The sequence below is a fragment of the Oncorhynchus kisutch genome, linkage group LG19, assembly GCF_002021735.2.
Source record: "Oncorhynchus kisutch isolate 150728-3 linkage group LG19, Okis_V2, whole genome shotgun sequence".
Taxonomy (NCBI): domain Eukaryota; kingdom Metazoa; phylum Chordata; class Actinopteri; order Salmoniformes; family Salmonidae; genus Oncorhynchus; species Oncorhynchus kisutch.
This window is the reverse complement of record NC_034192.2, coordinates 20109999-20122790: the sequence shown is the minus strand read 5'-3', so window position 1 is coordinate 20122790 and position 12792 is coordinate 20109999. Positions and strand designations below refer to the sequence as shown.

At 44.9% G+C, this 12792-nt stretch overlaps 1 protein-coding gene across 3 annotated transcripts in view; it reads left to right on the top strand.

Moving 5' to 3' along the window:
- The window catches only part of cblb (Cbl proto-oncogene B, E3 ubiquitin protein ligase), a 141131-nt gene extending 128500 nt beyond the window's left edge, over positions 1 to 12631 (top strand). For all 3 annotated transcript variants that reach the window (XR_004204288.1, XM_031798321.1, XM_031798322.1), the window contains 4 exons: positions 114 to 221; positions 8446 to 8595; positions 9292 to 9420; positions 10531 to 12631. Coding sequence is in view for 2 of the 3 variants with exons in the window: in XM_031798321.1 (XP_031654181.1) it covers positions 114 to 221; positions 8446 to 8595; positions 9292 to 9420; positions 10531 to 10790 (647 nt within the window). In the remaining variant the exon portion in view is untranslated. The remainder of the gene's footprint in view (positions 1 to 113; positions 222 to 8445; positions 8596 to 9291; positions 9421 to 10530) is intronic.
- The last annotated feature ends 161 nt before the right edge of the window (positions 12632 to 12792 follow it).

The window sequence follows — 12792 nt, the reverse complement described above, 5'->3', positions numbered from 1 at the left end:
AAAGAGGAGGTACCGGCCTAAAATAGTTTTGCTGCAGTGTGCTTTCGGGTTATGAGCAGTTGGTGCCTAGCCTGCCATTCCCGATCACGTTAACCTGTCCTTGTGATTCTCAGGTGGGCATTTTGAATCGGGGGTGTTGCTCTCTGGGGCAGCTCGTGCCACCCTCTGTCCCTTCCACAACAGGACGCCCTCAGACTACGACATTCTACTTCCCCCTCAAGGTAAGCTGAGGGTAAACTTGAATGTTATGGAAATTCTGTGCAACTTCCAGCGCGTGTATTTACTGTGAACCCTGAGGCTGTACACAATTTAAGTTACAGTTTTAACAGTGGCCAAGTAGGCTTCTGTGGCTATTTGATCATAATGTAGGTCTACCAGAGTGGCCTACCATCAAGAACAAAGGAGAAAATGCATCTCATAACATTTATCATGGAAATAGCTGTTCTGTCATTCAGCCTACAGTAGCAGCCAATGTATGGTGTTCAGTAATAGGCCTACATTCCATGACACTTTTGAAAAACAAACATGCAGGGCTTAACATTAACCTGTTTATCCACTTGTCCTTCAGACACAGAGGTGACTGAAAATGTTGTTGTGTTGTTTGATGCAAGAAACCACTTACAAATTAAAATGCATTATTATTCCCATACTATTACTACAGAGATTCAGACAAATTATGCTACCATGTGCCTATTGGCTACTTAGCTTATTCAAGCCTGTCTCAAAATACAACACTGTCCCTTTAAGACAAAACAAAGCTATTTACCTTCCTTGCTTTTTAAAAGTCTAGAAATGTACACGTTTTGTGCTTTTGTAAGAAGCAATCACTCCCCTGCTGCTGACTACAAATGATCTATGACTGGGCTAATAACTCACTAACTAGCAAAAGGATATTAACAAAATGTACACACCTGGCTTCATGCAGCCCTCACTTTGATCTCAAAACAAGCACATCTACTCATGACCGCCCATGCTGTAGTGGAAACACAGTCCAGTTCAAAGTAAATGGCACAGATCCATACTGTATATGGCAATGGTTAATTTGCATATAGGCCTACTGCAGCTCTGATTGGTTAAATCTGTCCTTCAATGGAATAGAATCCTACTTCAATGTGTTCTGCCTACAACAAAATATCTTACGTAGTTCGTTTTGTTTCGTGTATGTTGCATTGAAAGTGGGTAATATTGTGTTGATTTGATCCCAAATTGCCACAGTAAAGGGAAACGCTGATAGGGTTAACTAACCCTGGGGCGGCAGGGTAGCCTAGTGGTTAGAGAGTTGGACTAGTAACCGGAAGGTTGCAAGTTCAAACCCCCGAGCTGACAAGTTACAAATCTGTCATTCTGCAGTTAACCCACTGTTCCTAGGCTGTCATTGAAAATAAGAATTTGTTCTTAACTGACTTGCCTGAATAAATAAACAGGGAAAACTCTAGATATTGGGAGCTGATATTGGGAGCTGCACTGCAGCCTTAGGCTACTGCGTGCTTGCATTGATCACAATATATGTTAAATGCCTCTGGATTTTTAAAATTTTTATCCACATATTTGGTAAATATATTTTAAAATGTATTTGAAATGTTTTGTACAATATATTCCAATATGCTTTTAAATGTATTTGTAAGAAATATATTTTTGTTTTATGAAACTGTATGGCAAATAATAAAAACATAGCTGTTAGCAGCAATGATTGGGGTTCAGTTGGATAACAAAGCAGGCACTCTATGTATCTTCCTTTATGTGCAATCCGTAAAAGCATTGCCATGTTGATTAGTGTTCCAAAATACTTAAATACATAAATCTCACCGCTGTAATAAACTGTGCAAGCGGCAGGACGTACGATTTCTAATTAAAAAATATCCTATTTTTACTACGTTCAGACCACACAATAGGGCAACAATATGTGATTATACAGATATACTAATCACATCAAATGTTATTTGTTACACGCCGAATACAACAATGTAGACCTTACCGTGAAATGCTTAATTATGTAACGGCATTCCTCCTCCTCCTCCTCTGAGGAGTAGCGAGAAGGATCGGAGGACCAATAAGAAGCGTGGTAAGTATTCATAACGTTTATTATAAGATATAAACCGAACACTATGAAATACAAAACAATAAATGTGAACATGAACGAAAACCGAAACAGTACCGTGTGGCAACAAACACTCACACGGAAACAAACACCCACAACTCAAAATTGAAACCCAGGCTACCTAAGTATGATTCTCAATCAGAGACAACTAACGACACCTGCCTCTGATTGAGAACCATACTAGGCCGAAACAGAAACCAAACATAGAAAAACACACATAGACTGCCCACCCCAACTCACGCCCTGACCATACTAAATAAAGACAAAACAAAGGAAATAAAGGTCAGAACGTGACAAATTACAAGCTCTTAACCAAGAATGCAGTTCAAGAAATAGTTCAGAAAATATTTACAAAATATACTAAAGTTTAAAATACATATAAAAATGTAACACAATAAAATAACAATAACGAAGCTATATACAGGGGATACCGGTACTGAGTCAATGTGCGAGGGGAAAGGTTAGTCGAGGTAGGGGCACATGTAGGTCGGGGTAAAGTGACTATGCATAGATAATAAACAGCGAGTAGGCGCAATGTAAAAACAAGGGGGGGGGGATGTATCAATGTAAATAGTCTGGGTGGCCATTTGATTAATTGTTCAGCAGTCTTATGGCTTGGGGGTGGAAGCTGTTAAGGAGCCTTTTGGTCCTAGACTTGACGCTCCGGTACCGCTTGCCATGCGGTAGCATAGAGAACAGTCTATGACTTGGGTGATGGGAGTCTTTGACAGTTTTTTGGGCCTTCCTCTGACACCGCCTAGTATATAGGTCCTGGATGGCGGGAATCTTAGCTTCAGTGATGTACTGGGCCATACGCACTACCATTTGTAGTGCCTTACAGTCAGATGCCGAGCAGTTGCCATACCAGGCGGTGATGCAACTGGTCAAGATGCTCTCGATGGTGCAGCTGTAGAACTTTTTGAGGATCTGGGGACCCATGCCAAATCTTTTCAGTCTCCAGAGAGGGAAAAGGTTTTGTGCCCTCTTCACGACAGTCTTGGTGTGTTTGGACCGTGATAGTTTGTTGGTGATGTGGACACAAAGGAACTTGAAACTCTTGACCCGCTCCACTACAGCCCCATCAATGTTAATGGGGGGCCTGTTCGGCCCGCCTTTTCTAGTAGTCCACGATCAGCTCCTTTGTCTTGCTCACATTGAGGAACAGGTTGTTGTCCTGGCACCACACTGCCAGGTCTCTGACTTCCTCGATATAGGCTCTCAGATCAGGCCTACCACTGTTGTGTCGTCAGCAAACTTAATGATGGTGTTGGAGTTGTGATTGACCACGCAGTCCTGGGTGAACATGGAGTACAGGAGGGGACTAAGCACGCACCCCTGAGTGGCCCCAGTGTTGAGGATCAGCGTGGCAGATGTGATGTTGCCTACCCTTACCACCTGGGGGTGGCCGGTCAGGAAGTCCAGGATCCAAGGTCTCTTTTCCAGATGAGCTCTGTATAGCACCAAAATACACATCAAAATACAATAAACACATTAAACTAGACATTTATATACACATTCAAATACACGTTATTATGCACAACAATACGCAAAACAAAATGATAAAAAATGATTCAGTAAAAAGGTCTCCTAACCGTCTGAAATGCCCTAGATGCATTAATTCCTCCAGTTTTAAAGTGCATTGTAGATCATTCCACATGCAAGGCACAAGGAAACCAAAGGCTGTCCTGAGCTGCCAGAGTCGCCCATCTGTCCTGAGCTGCCAGAGTCGCCCGTCTGTCCTGAGCTGCCAGAGTCGCCCGTCTGTCCTGAGCTGCCAGAGTCGCCCGTCTGTCCTGAGCTGCCAGAGTCGCCCGTCTGTCCTGAGCTGCCAGAGTCGCCCGTCTGTCCTGAGCTGCCAGAGTCGCCCGTCTGTCCTGAGCTGCCAGAGTCGCCCGTCTGTCCTGAGCTGCCAGAGTCGCCCGTCTGTCCTGAGCTGCCAGAGTCGCCCGTCTGTCCTGAGCTGCCAGAGTCGCCCGTCTGTCCTGAGCTGCCAGAGTCGCCCGTCTGTCCTGAGCTGCCAGAGTCGCCCGTCTGTCCTGAGCTGCCAGAGTCGCCCGTCTGTCCTGAGCTGCCAGAGTCGCCCGTCTGTCCTGAGCTGCCAGAGTCGCCCGTCTGTCCTGAGCTGCCAGAGTCGCCCGTCTGTCCTGAGCTGCCAGAGTCGCCCGTCTGTCCTGAGCTGCCAGAGTCGCCCGTCTGTCCTGAGCTGCCAGAGTCGCCCGTCTGTCCTGAGCTGCCAGAGTCGCCCGTCTGTCCTGAGCTGCCAGAGTCGCCCGTCTGTCCTGAGCTGCCAGAGTCGCCCGTCTGTCCTGAGCTGCCAGAGTCGCCCGTCTGTCCTGAGCTGCCAGAGTCGCCCGTCTGTCCTGAGCTGCCAGAGTCGCCCGTCTGTCCTGAGCTGCCAGAGTCGCCCGTCTGTCCTGAGCTGCCAGAGTCGCCCGTCTGTCCTGAGCTGCCAGAGTCGCCCGTCTGTCCTGAGCTGCCAGAGTCGCCCGTCTGTCCTGAGCTGCCAGAGTCGCCCGTCTGTCCTGAGCTGCCAGAGTCGCCCGTCTGTCCTGAGCTGCCAGAGTCGCCCGTCTGTCCTGAGCTGCCAGAGTCGCCCGTCTGTCCTGAGCTGCCAGAGTCGCCCGTCTGTCCTGAGCTGCCAGAGTCGCCCGTCTGTCCTGAGCTGCCAGAGTCGCCCGTCTGTCCTGAGCTGCCAGAGTCGCCCGTCTGTCCTGAGCTGCCAGAGTCGCCCGTCTGTCCTGAGCTGCCAGAGTCGCCCGTCTGTCCTGAGCTGCCAGAGTCGCCCGTCTGTCCTGAGCTGCCAGAGTCGCCCGTCTGTCCTGAGCTGCCAGAGTCGCCCGTCTGTCCTGAGCTGCCAGAGTCGCCCGTCTGTCCTGAGCTGCCAGAGTCGCCCGTCTGTCCTGAGCTGCCAGAGTCGCCCGTCTGTCCTGAGCTGCCAGAGTCGCCCGTCTGTCCTGAGCTGCCAGAGTCGCCCGTCTGTCCTGAGCTGCCAGAGTCGCCCGTCTGTCCTGAGCTGCCAGAGTCGCCCGTCTGTCCTGAGCTGCCAGAGTCGCCCGTCTGTCCTGAGCTGCCAGAGTCGCCCGTCTGTCCTGAGCTGCCAGAGTCGCCCGTCTGTCCTGAGCTGCCAGAGTCGCCCGTCTGTCAGGAGCTGCGAGAGCCGCCGGTCAGTCAGGAGCTACCAGAGCCGCCGGTCAGTCAGGAGCTGCCAGAGCGTCCGTTACTCCGGTGCTGCCGGAATCGCCCTTCACTCCGGAGCTTCCGGAATCGCCCGTCACTCCGGCGCTGCCGGAAATGCCCTTCACTCCAGAGCTGCCGGAGTCTCCCGCCTGTCCGGTGCTGCCGGAATCTCCCGTACATTCGGGACCCGTTTCTAGGGTCCCCAGTCCGAGGTCGGCGGCGAGGGTCGCCGCTCTAAAGAGGCCACGGAGGCGGGTAAAGAGGCGGGCAAGGATTATGGTGGAGTGGGGTCCACGTCCTGCGCCAGAGCCGCCACCGCGGACAGACGCCCACCCAGACCCTCCCCTATAGGTTCAGGATTTGCGGCCGGAGTCCGCACCTTTGGGGAGGGGTACTGTCACGTTCTGACCTTAGTTCCTTTGTTTTGTCTTTGTTTTATTATGGTCAGGGAGTGAGTTGGGGTGGGCAGTCTATGTTCTTTTCTCTATAATTTGGGATTTCTGTGTTTGGCCTGGTATGGTTCTCAATCAGAGGTAGCTGTCAATCGTTTTCCCTGATTGAGAACAATACTTAGGTAGCCTGGTTTCACCTTTGAGTTGTGGGTGATTATTTTCTGTTCGGTGTTTTTTGTATTCACCGTTCAGGACTGTTTTGTTTCGTTCTTGTTATTTTGTTTTGTGTTCATGATAATAAATTATCAATATCAATATGGACACTTACCACGCTGCGTTACAGTAATGGAGCTAAGCACAGGCAAAATCCTAGAAGAAAACCACGTTCAGGTTTCAGCAGGACAATGACCTAAAACACAAGGCCAAATCAATAGTGCAGTAATATCTAACAACTTATACCTAACAATTTCACAATAATACACATAGCACACACAAATCTAAAGTAATGGAATGGAGTTAAGAATATATAAATATTTGGGTGAGCAATGTCAGAGCGGCATATCAAATCAAATGTATTTATATAGCCCTTCTTACATCAGCTGATATCTCAAAGTGCTGTACAGAAACCCAGCCTAAAACCCCAAACAGCAAGCAATGCAGGTGTAGAAGCACAGTGGCTAGGAAAAACTCCCTAGAAAGGCCAGAACCTAGGAAGAAACCTAGAGAGGAACCAGGCCGATCATTCAGAGTATCTCTACCATTCCTGCTGTCTGTAGAGAGTTGAAAACAGCAGGTCTGGGACAGGTAGCACGTCCGGTGAACAGGTCAGGGTTCCATAGCCGAAGGCAGAACAGTTGAAACAGCAGCATGGCCAGGTGTATTGGGGACAGCAAGGAGTCATCATAACAGGTAGTCCTGAGGCATGGTCCTCCGAGAGAGAGAGAAAGAAAGATAGAATTTCTAAATTAATTTACTTACTGACTTTATTGTCCCCATGGGGAAATTTTGTTGCAGTGTCATGTACACGTTTAAAGTGGCGTTAAAATACAAAACACAATTTGAAAACATCACAAAATCCATTTGGCCTATGTCATTTCATTTAGTCTCATTATGATACGAAAAATGTAGGCTAGTTCAAAAGAACAAAATATCATATTTTGAGTTGACTGTAAAGGATATTATACTTAAGATTCATCTGAGGTTCAACTTTAAGTCACAAGCATCTTTTAAAACTATTTTGATACTCACCTCATGTTTTTATGAATGAGAATTTAGTCCATTTTGCTTTGAAATCAGTATTTGTCCATCTCACCCATTTGTTCCAATTTTCAATCAAAAAATATGATATGCATGAGAGATTCACAAGACTATGACATTGGAATGTCGTAAAATGCTGCCCGGACACTCACATTCTAATGATTTTCACCTCTCATTGCTCCCATTGCAAAAACATGTCCGCCTAAGGAAATCCAAGGCCTGTCCAACGGATTTGGTTTGGCGCCGTCCCTGATGTATATCTAGTAGTGATATTATATCAACAATATGAGTAATGTAATTATTATGAGAACAGCAGATAACTGCACAGCTAGAAATGTTTGAACGACCTTCAGTTTTGTAAAGGAAAATATCATGTGTAGTGAATAGGGTTGCAAAGGGTCGGAAACTTTCCAGTAAAGTTCCGGAAATTTTCTGGAAATATTCCATGGGAAGTTAATCTTGACGCTACCCATCCCGTTAGCGGGATCATTTTCGTCAGCAACACTTTTTGGTCCTCCAATAATTGGTATCGGTATCAGCGTTGAAAAATCATAATCGGTCGACCTCTAGTGGACATTGAGGAGGTCCAGGGAGAAGACATGGAAGCCTGAGTGAAAGACAACCAAAGCTTTAGTTTCTAGACTATCATTTTACAGATGTATGTTGAAAACGTTTTTGGGAGATGCGATGGATCATTGGGGATCATTCAATATTCTCTTTCTTTTGTTGTTCAGTGAAATCATCCCATGTGAAGAGTCAAGTCATTTAGTTCAAGTTAAATTCGTAACTAAATGTTTTATTTGATTTTTATTGTAAGGATTTAATCATTTGCAATTATGTCTACTTATGATAAGGTAAAAGGTTTATGTTTCTGTCTCCATATGATAAGGTAAAATATCCAATGCAAAAGACATCAACATTTAAATGGTATTAATTTGCATATTTTTCCATTAATTCCCATATATTCCCGTTAATTCCCTTGGAAAGTTTCCAGCTCTGAATATTCCCCAAAATGTGCATCCATAGTAGTGAATGTATCTGTGACACTAAATGTGTAAAATTGGGAAATCTATTAATTACCCACGGGAAATCTTTAGATTATCTGTCACACTGTTGTGGACATTTCCCTTCACATTGGTAAAACTAAATTATCTAAGGTCTGAACAAGCCTTCACTGGAAAGTAACTGCATAAACCAAGGGTGTCAAACTGATGTCTCAGCGAGTCGGGTTTTCGCTCCTTGTTTGTTTTTTCAATTGAGGTAATTGATTAGTAAGGAACTCCCCTTATCTGGTTGTCTAGGTCTTAATTTACATTAATTGGGAGGAAATAACAAAAACAGCAGACAGACGGCCCTCCAGGAATTAAGTTTGGCCAATTCAATACGATCTCGCTTTGTCGTCTATGCTCCTTTTAAAGGTAATTTCCGATTAAGCCAACATATGCAGTGTTTACCAAGATGGTAACATTACCTTTTAACCCTAGCCCATTATCTGCTTGTCCTCTCACTATTGTGTCTCAGCACCAGAGGAGCTGTTCAACAACCTGCCTCCCCCACAGCCCTCGCCGCCTTCACTCGTCAGACACAGCTTCACAGGCCTCTCCTCGTCCCCCTCCTGCTCACGAGCTCCCCGGCCTGCCTCCGGACATGACCATTTCCTGTTAACCCCCGGTGAGCTGTTTCTTCCCTCCAAACTCGAGAATAGCAATAGAAAAGCAGTTTGAGTGCCAGAATCTGGTCTAGTGATAAAACTACCAACTCTGAACCACATATACCCTCAGGGTTAGATCCATCAGATGGCCACAAATCTGCCGCCTCCCTATTCCACTGTCCTATAAAAAAGCTTGCTTCTACAAAATGCATATCTCTGATACCAAACTCGGAAGTTCTCCTGACTTCAGAGTCTCGGGAGTTAGTTTTGATGTTGTCGGCACGAAGCCCCAATAATGAATGGGGCTCTGCTTGTACTGGTTGGTTCTTCCCTGTCTTTCTCACTCAAACACCCACACACAGACACACACAGACCCCCCGTTCATTACAACTGTTTGATTTTCAAATCTAAACAACTAGCGTTCTCAACTCCCCAGGAAAAAGATAACATTTGAGAGAACCAATATATGCATTTGCTTTGGAGGAGAACGGAATATGGAATTATAGCGACAGCATGTCCAGACCAGTGGGTCACAGCTCCTCTCGCTGTGCCACCTGGTCTGCACATCTGCCAGGTCTGTGCATCTATCACTCTCATACACTGTAATTTAAAAAATGAAAGTCCACAATTCTACGTGGATAGATGACAAACATGCAGTTATTGTTTGAAGTGTAGACAATCTTTTCCCCTCACAGTTGTAAATGGTTTGGTTTCAGATACTGTGTTTGATATGTTGAGCGCTGTGGCCCCTCTGCCCCCTGTGAGGAGACAAACGGGGGACAACATGAAGAGCCCTATCCGGACATCACAGTCCCAGGAGTACGACCCATTACCCCCCACCCAAGGTACAATTTAATACTGTAGGATTTTTTATTATTTAATAGTTTCACTTTTTGAATTATTTAAAATACAACAAACAATAATGTATGGGAAAAAACTGTTAAATATCTGTGGATTGATGAGGAATTGTTAGAAAATGTTATGGGTGAGAGGGATGAGGCAAAAGGAATGGCAAATAAGTCTGGCTGCATAACCTACTGCACATTTTGAAATCATGTGACTAAACAGAACAAAAATATGAAGAAACTATACTATAAAACAAAGATAAATTATATAAAGATTGATAGTACAAATCTTTGAAGCACCTTAAATAAAATTTTGGTCAAAAAGGCAAACTCAGCTCCATCATTTATTGAATCAGATGGCTCATTCATCACAAAAACCACTGATATTGCCAATTACTTTAATGATTTGTTCATTGGCAACTTAGACATGACATGCCAGCAACAGACGCCGAACCAACACATCCAAGTATAACTGACCAGATAATGAAAGACAAGCACTGTCGTTTTGAATTCAATAAAGTGAGTGTGGAAGAGGTGACCACCGGGGTCTGACAACTTGGATGGAAAATTACTGAGGTTGATAGCGGACGATCCTATTTGCCATCTCTTCAATCTAAGCCTACTAGAGAGCGTGTGCCCTCAGGCCTGGAGGGAAGCACAAGTCATTCCGCTACCCAATAATAGTACAGCCACCTTTACTGGCTCAAATAGCTGACCAATAAAGCATGTTACCAAACCTTTGTAAACTTTACATTAAATAAATGAACAACAGGCTTTCAGCCTGATTATAGGGAAGGGTATTCAACATGCACGGCACTCACACAAATGACTGACGTTTGACTGAGAGAAATTGATAATAAAAAGATTGTGGGAGCTGTTTTGTTAGACTTCAGTGTGGCTTTTGACATTATTATGCCGTAATTTTTGTCTCAGACCCGAGGAAGAGAAGCTACTGCCTTGGCATAATAAATACATATGCATGAATCCATTATTGATAATTATTTAAACTTTTTTGAATAGCTCTTTAAACCACTTATGCTAAAAGCCACTTGAAAGAAGCTTTTTACCTACCCATCATCCATTGACTTATCCATTCAATTTTCTTTGCAGTGGACGTAGATTATTTGCAGGCACCTGCCAGGCCGCCTAAGCCGCTCCCTCGGAAGACCCCTCCGGACATCCATCAGAGGAAGAATCATGGGCAGGACTCAGCCAGTGAGAGTACAGACGCCAAAATCGCCAAACTCATGGGAGAGGGCTATTCTTTCGAGGATGTGAAGAGGGCACTCATGATTGCTCAGAACAAAGTGGACGTGGCACGGAACATTCTCAGAGAGTTTGCTTTAGTGGCCCCTAGACTCAAACTATAACTCTGAGAAGGGGACCCAAATAGGAGACAACTTGTGCCTCTGTGTGCACTAGGGTAGAAGGAAAGGGCTTATTTTACCTTGTTATCCCTTGCTAGCTCGTTCTGACCAAAAAAAGATGGTAAGTTTGGAAAACACTGATCCGTGGACTGCATTTTTCCACAGATCGGGAGTCCATCCACAACTATCTGTTCGAAGCTAAATCGAATCAGAGAGACAGAGAACAGAGTTTGTCTACCAGCATGTTAATCCTGTGAAGAAAAGAATTCAGGCGAGCTTTGCCAGTGCTGGCCTCTACGTTACCCTTCTGCTCCTGCCACCACTGCTGCTGATCCCCCTCCCCACCTGCCCACCCCCCCAGCCTTTCATAATCAGCCAATCAGGGGTGGGGTGTCTGTAACAAACTGGCCTTGGCTCATGTTCTTCTATGTTTATTGCCATTGTTGCCTATGGTCCTTATTCCATCTGTCTCAAACACACAAAGACCCGTCCATCTCTCTCAATCCCCTAATTCTCTCTCTCTATCCTTCTCTCTCCATCTCTCTGAGAGGTATACTAGTGTGCAGTCCAGTAAAGATGGTGTTCATGGTGCCCTAGCTGAATTCTCTGCCTTAATGAGCTGCTGCAGTTGTTGTTGTTGTAGGAAGAGGCTGGGAGAGGGAGGCTTTTGAGTGTGGTTATCGACTCCCAGAAGCTCCCAGGTCGGTAGCAGAGGCACCATTAAGCCACTCTGGAGGTTAACTATTGCCTTCTACACTTCCTTCCTCCAGAAGCAACCTGGCGAATACACAATAAGGAACGGGGTGGGACAGTAACGTGACCCTTAACGGTTCCTCTCGTCTCAGAACCACAGATGAAACCAGATACAGCCTTGTGTGTGTGTGTGTGCGTGCATGTGCATACGTGTGTGTTTGTTTTGATTTCTTCAGTGAAAGACAACAACCTCACTGAAAGTATGTTAACTTGAGGGGGCACATGCATTCCCGAGACATTCCGCTCAAGGCAAAAACCGTTATTAGTACACTTTTGCTCTTAGATTCATGTGAAAAAATTAAGATAGAAAATGATACCACCGAGCCAATACCTTTGCGTTGACTGGTTCTACAAATTAATATACATTGTGTTAGTTAGTCAATATTATTTTGAAATCCGATTGTCCTTTTGTTGCCTAGTTATTGTACGCTGAAATATATAGACGCATTCCCACACAACCGGAGACAAACTGTACGTCCGAATTCCAGGGTGCATTGCTTTGACAAGGGTGTCTTTCAGAGAGAACCTGAGCAACTACGCTGCTCCTAATGTGACTCTTGCGTCGTTAGCCACAATCAGGAATTTTAAAGGGCTTCAAGTCGATATCAAGAGGAATGCCCCAAAAAGCCGTTAATAACAAAGGAGGCATTTTCCCTTCACTCCCCTGTGGCAACTACCTATTACGGTACCAACCCTGGCTTTGTCAGTTTCAATACAATAACTGCATTATTTCTCCTCTCCTCTTTGAAGCTTCATTTTGCACTGGTCTAATTCTTTTTCATCTTTAAACTTGAAAGTCTCAAACTGAACATGTTTTATTCCATCTGGCTCCTAAAAATGGATGGGGGAAGTGAAGTGGCCTTCATTAGGTTAGAAGGGGAGGTTTTCTCATTCTGTTTCTCTCTCTCCTGCCATGAATTTTGTTTGATGAAAATGAATTGTGGAACGTGTTAAGCATTGTGATGTGTGCAATTAACTTATACATTATGAAAGCCTTCACTTCATGATTATTGTCATTGTTCAGTAATTAAAGTAACCAGTGATTTGTTTTGTTTAAAAAAAAAAGTTTTTTCCATAAAAGCCAGTATTAACATGAGTCTTTCATTTTTTACATTTAACTGGGCAAGTCAGTTAAGAACAAATTCTTATTTACAATGACGGCCTACCCCGGGCCAAACCCTAACGACGCTGGCATAATATTTGAAGATCTGACTTGAAGTTGAAGCTTAAATTTGCTGTGATTGTCTGACTT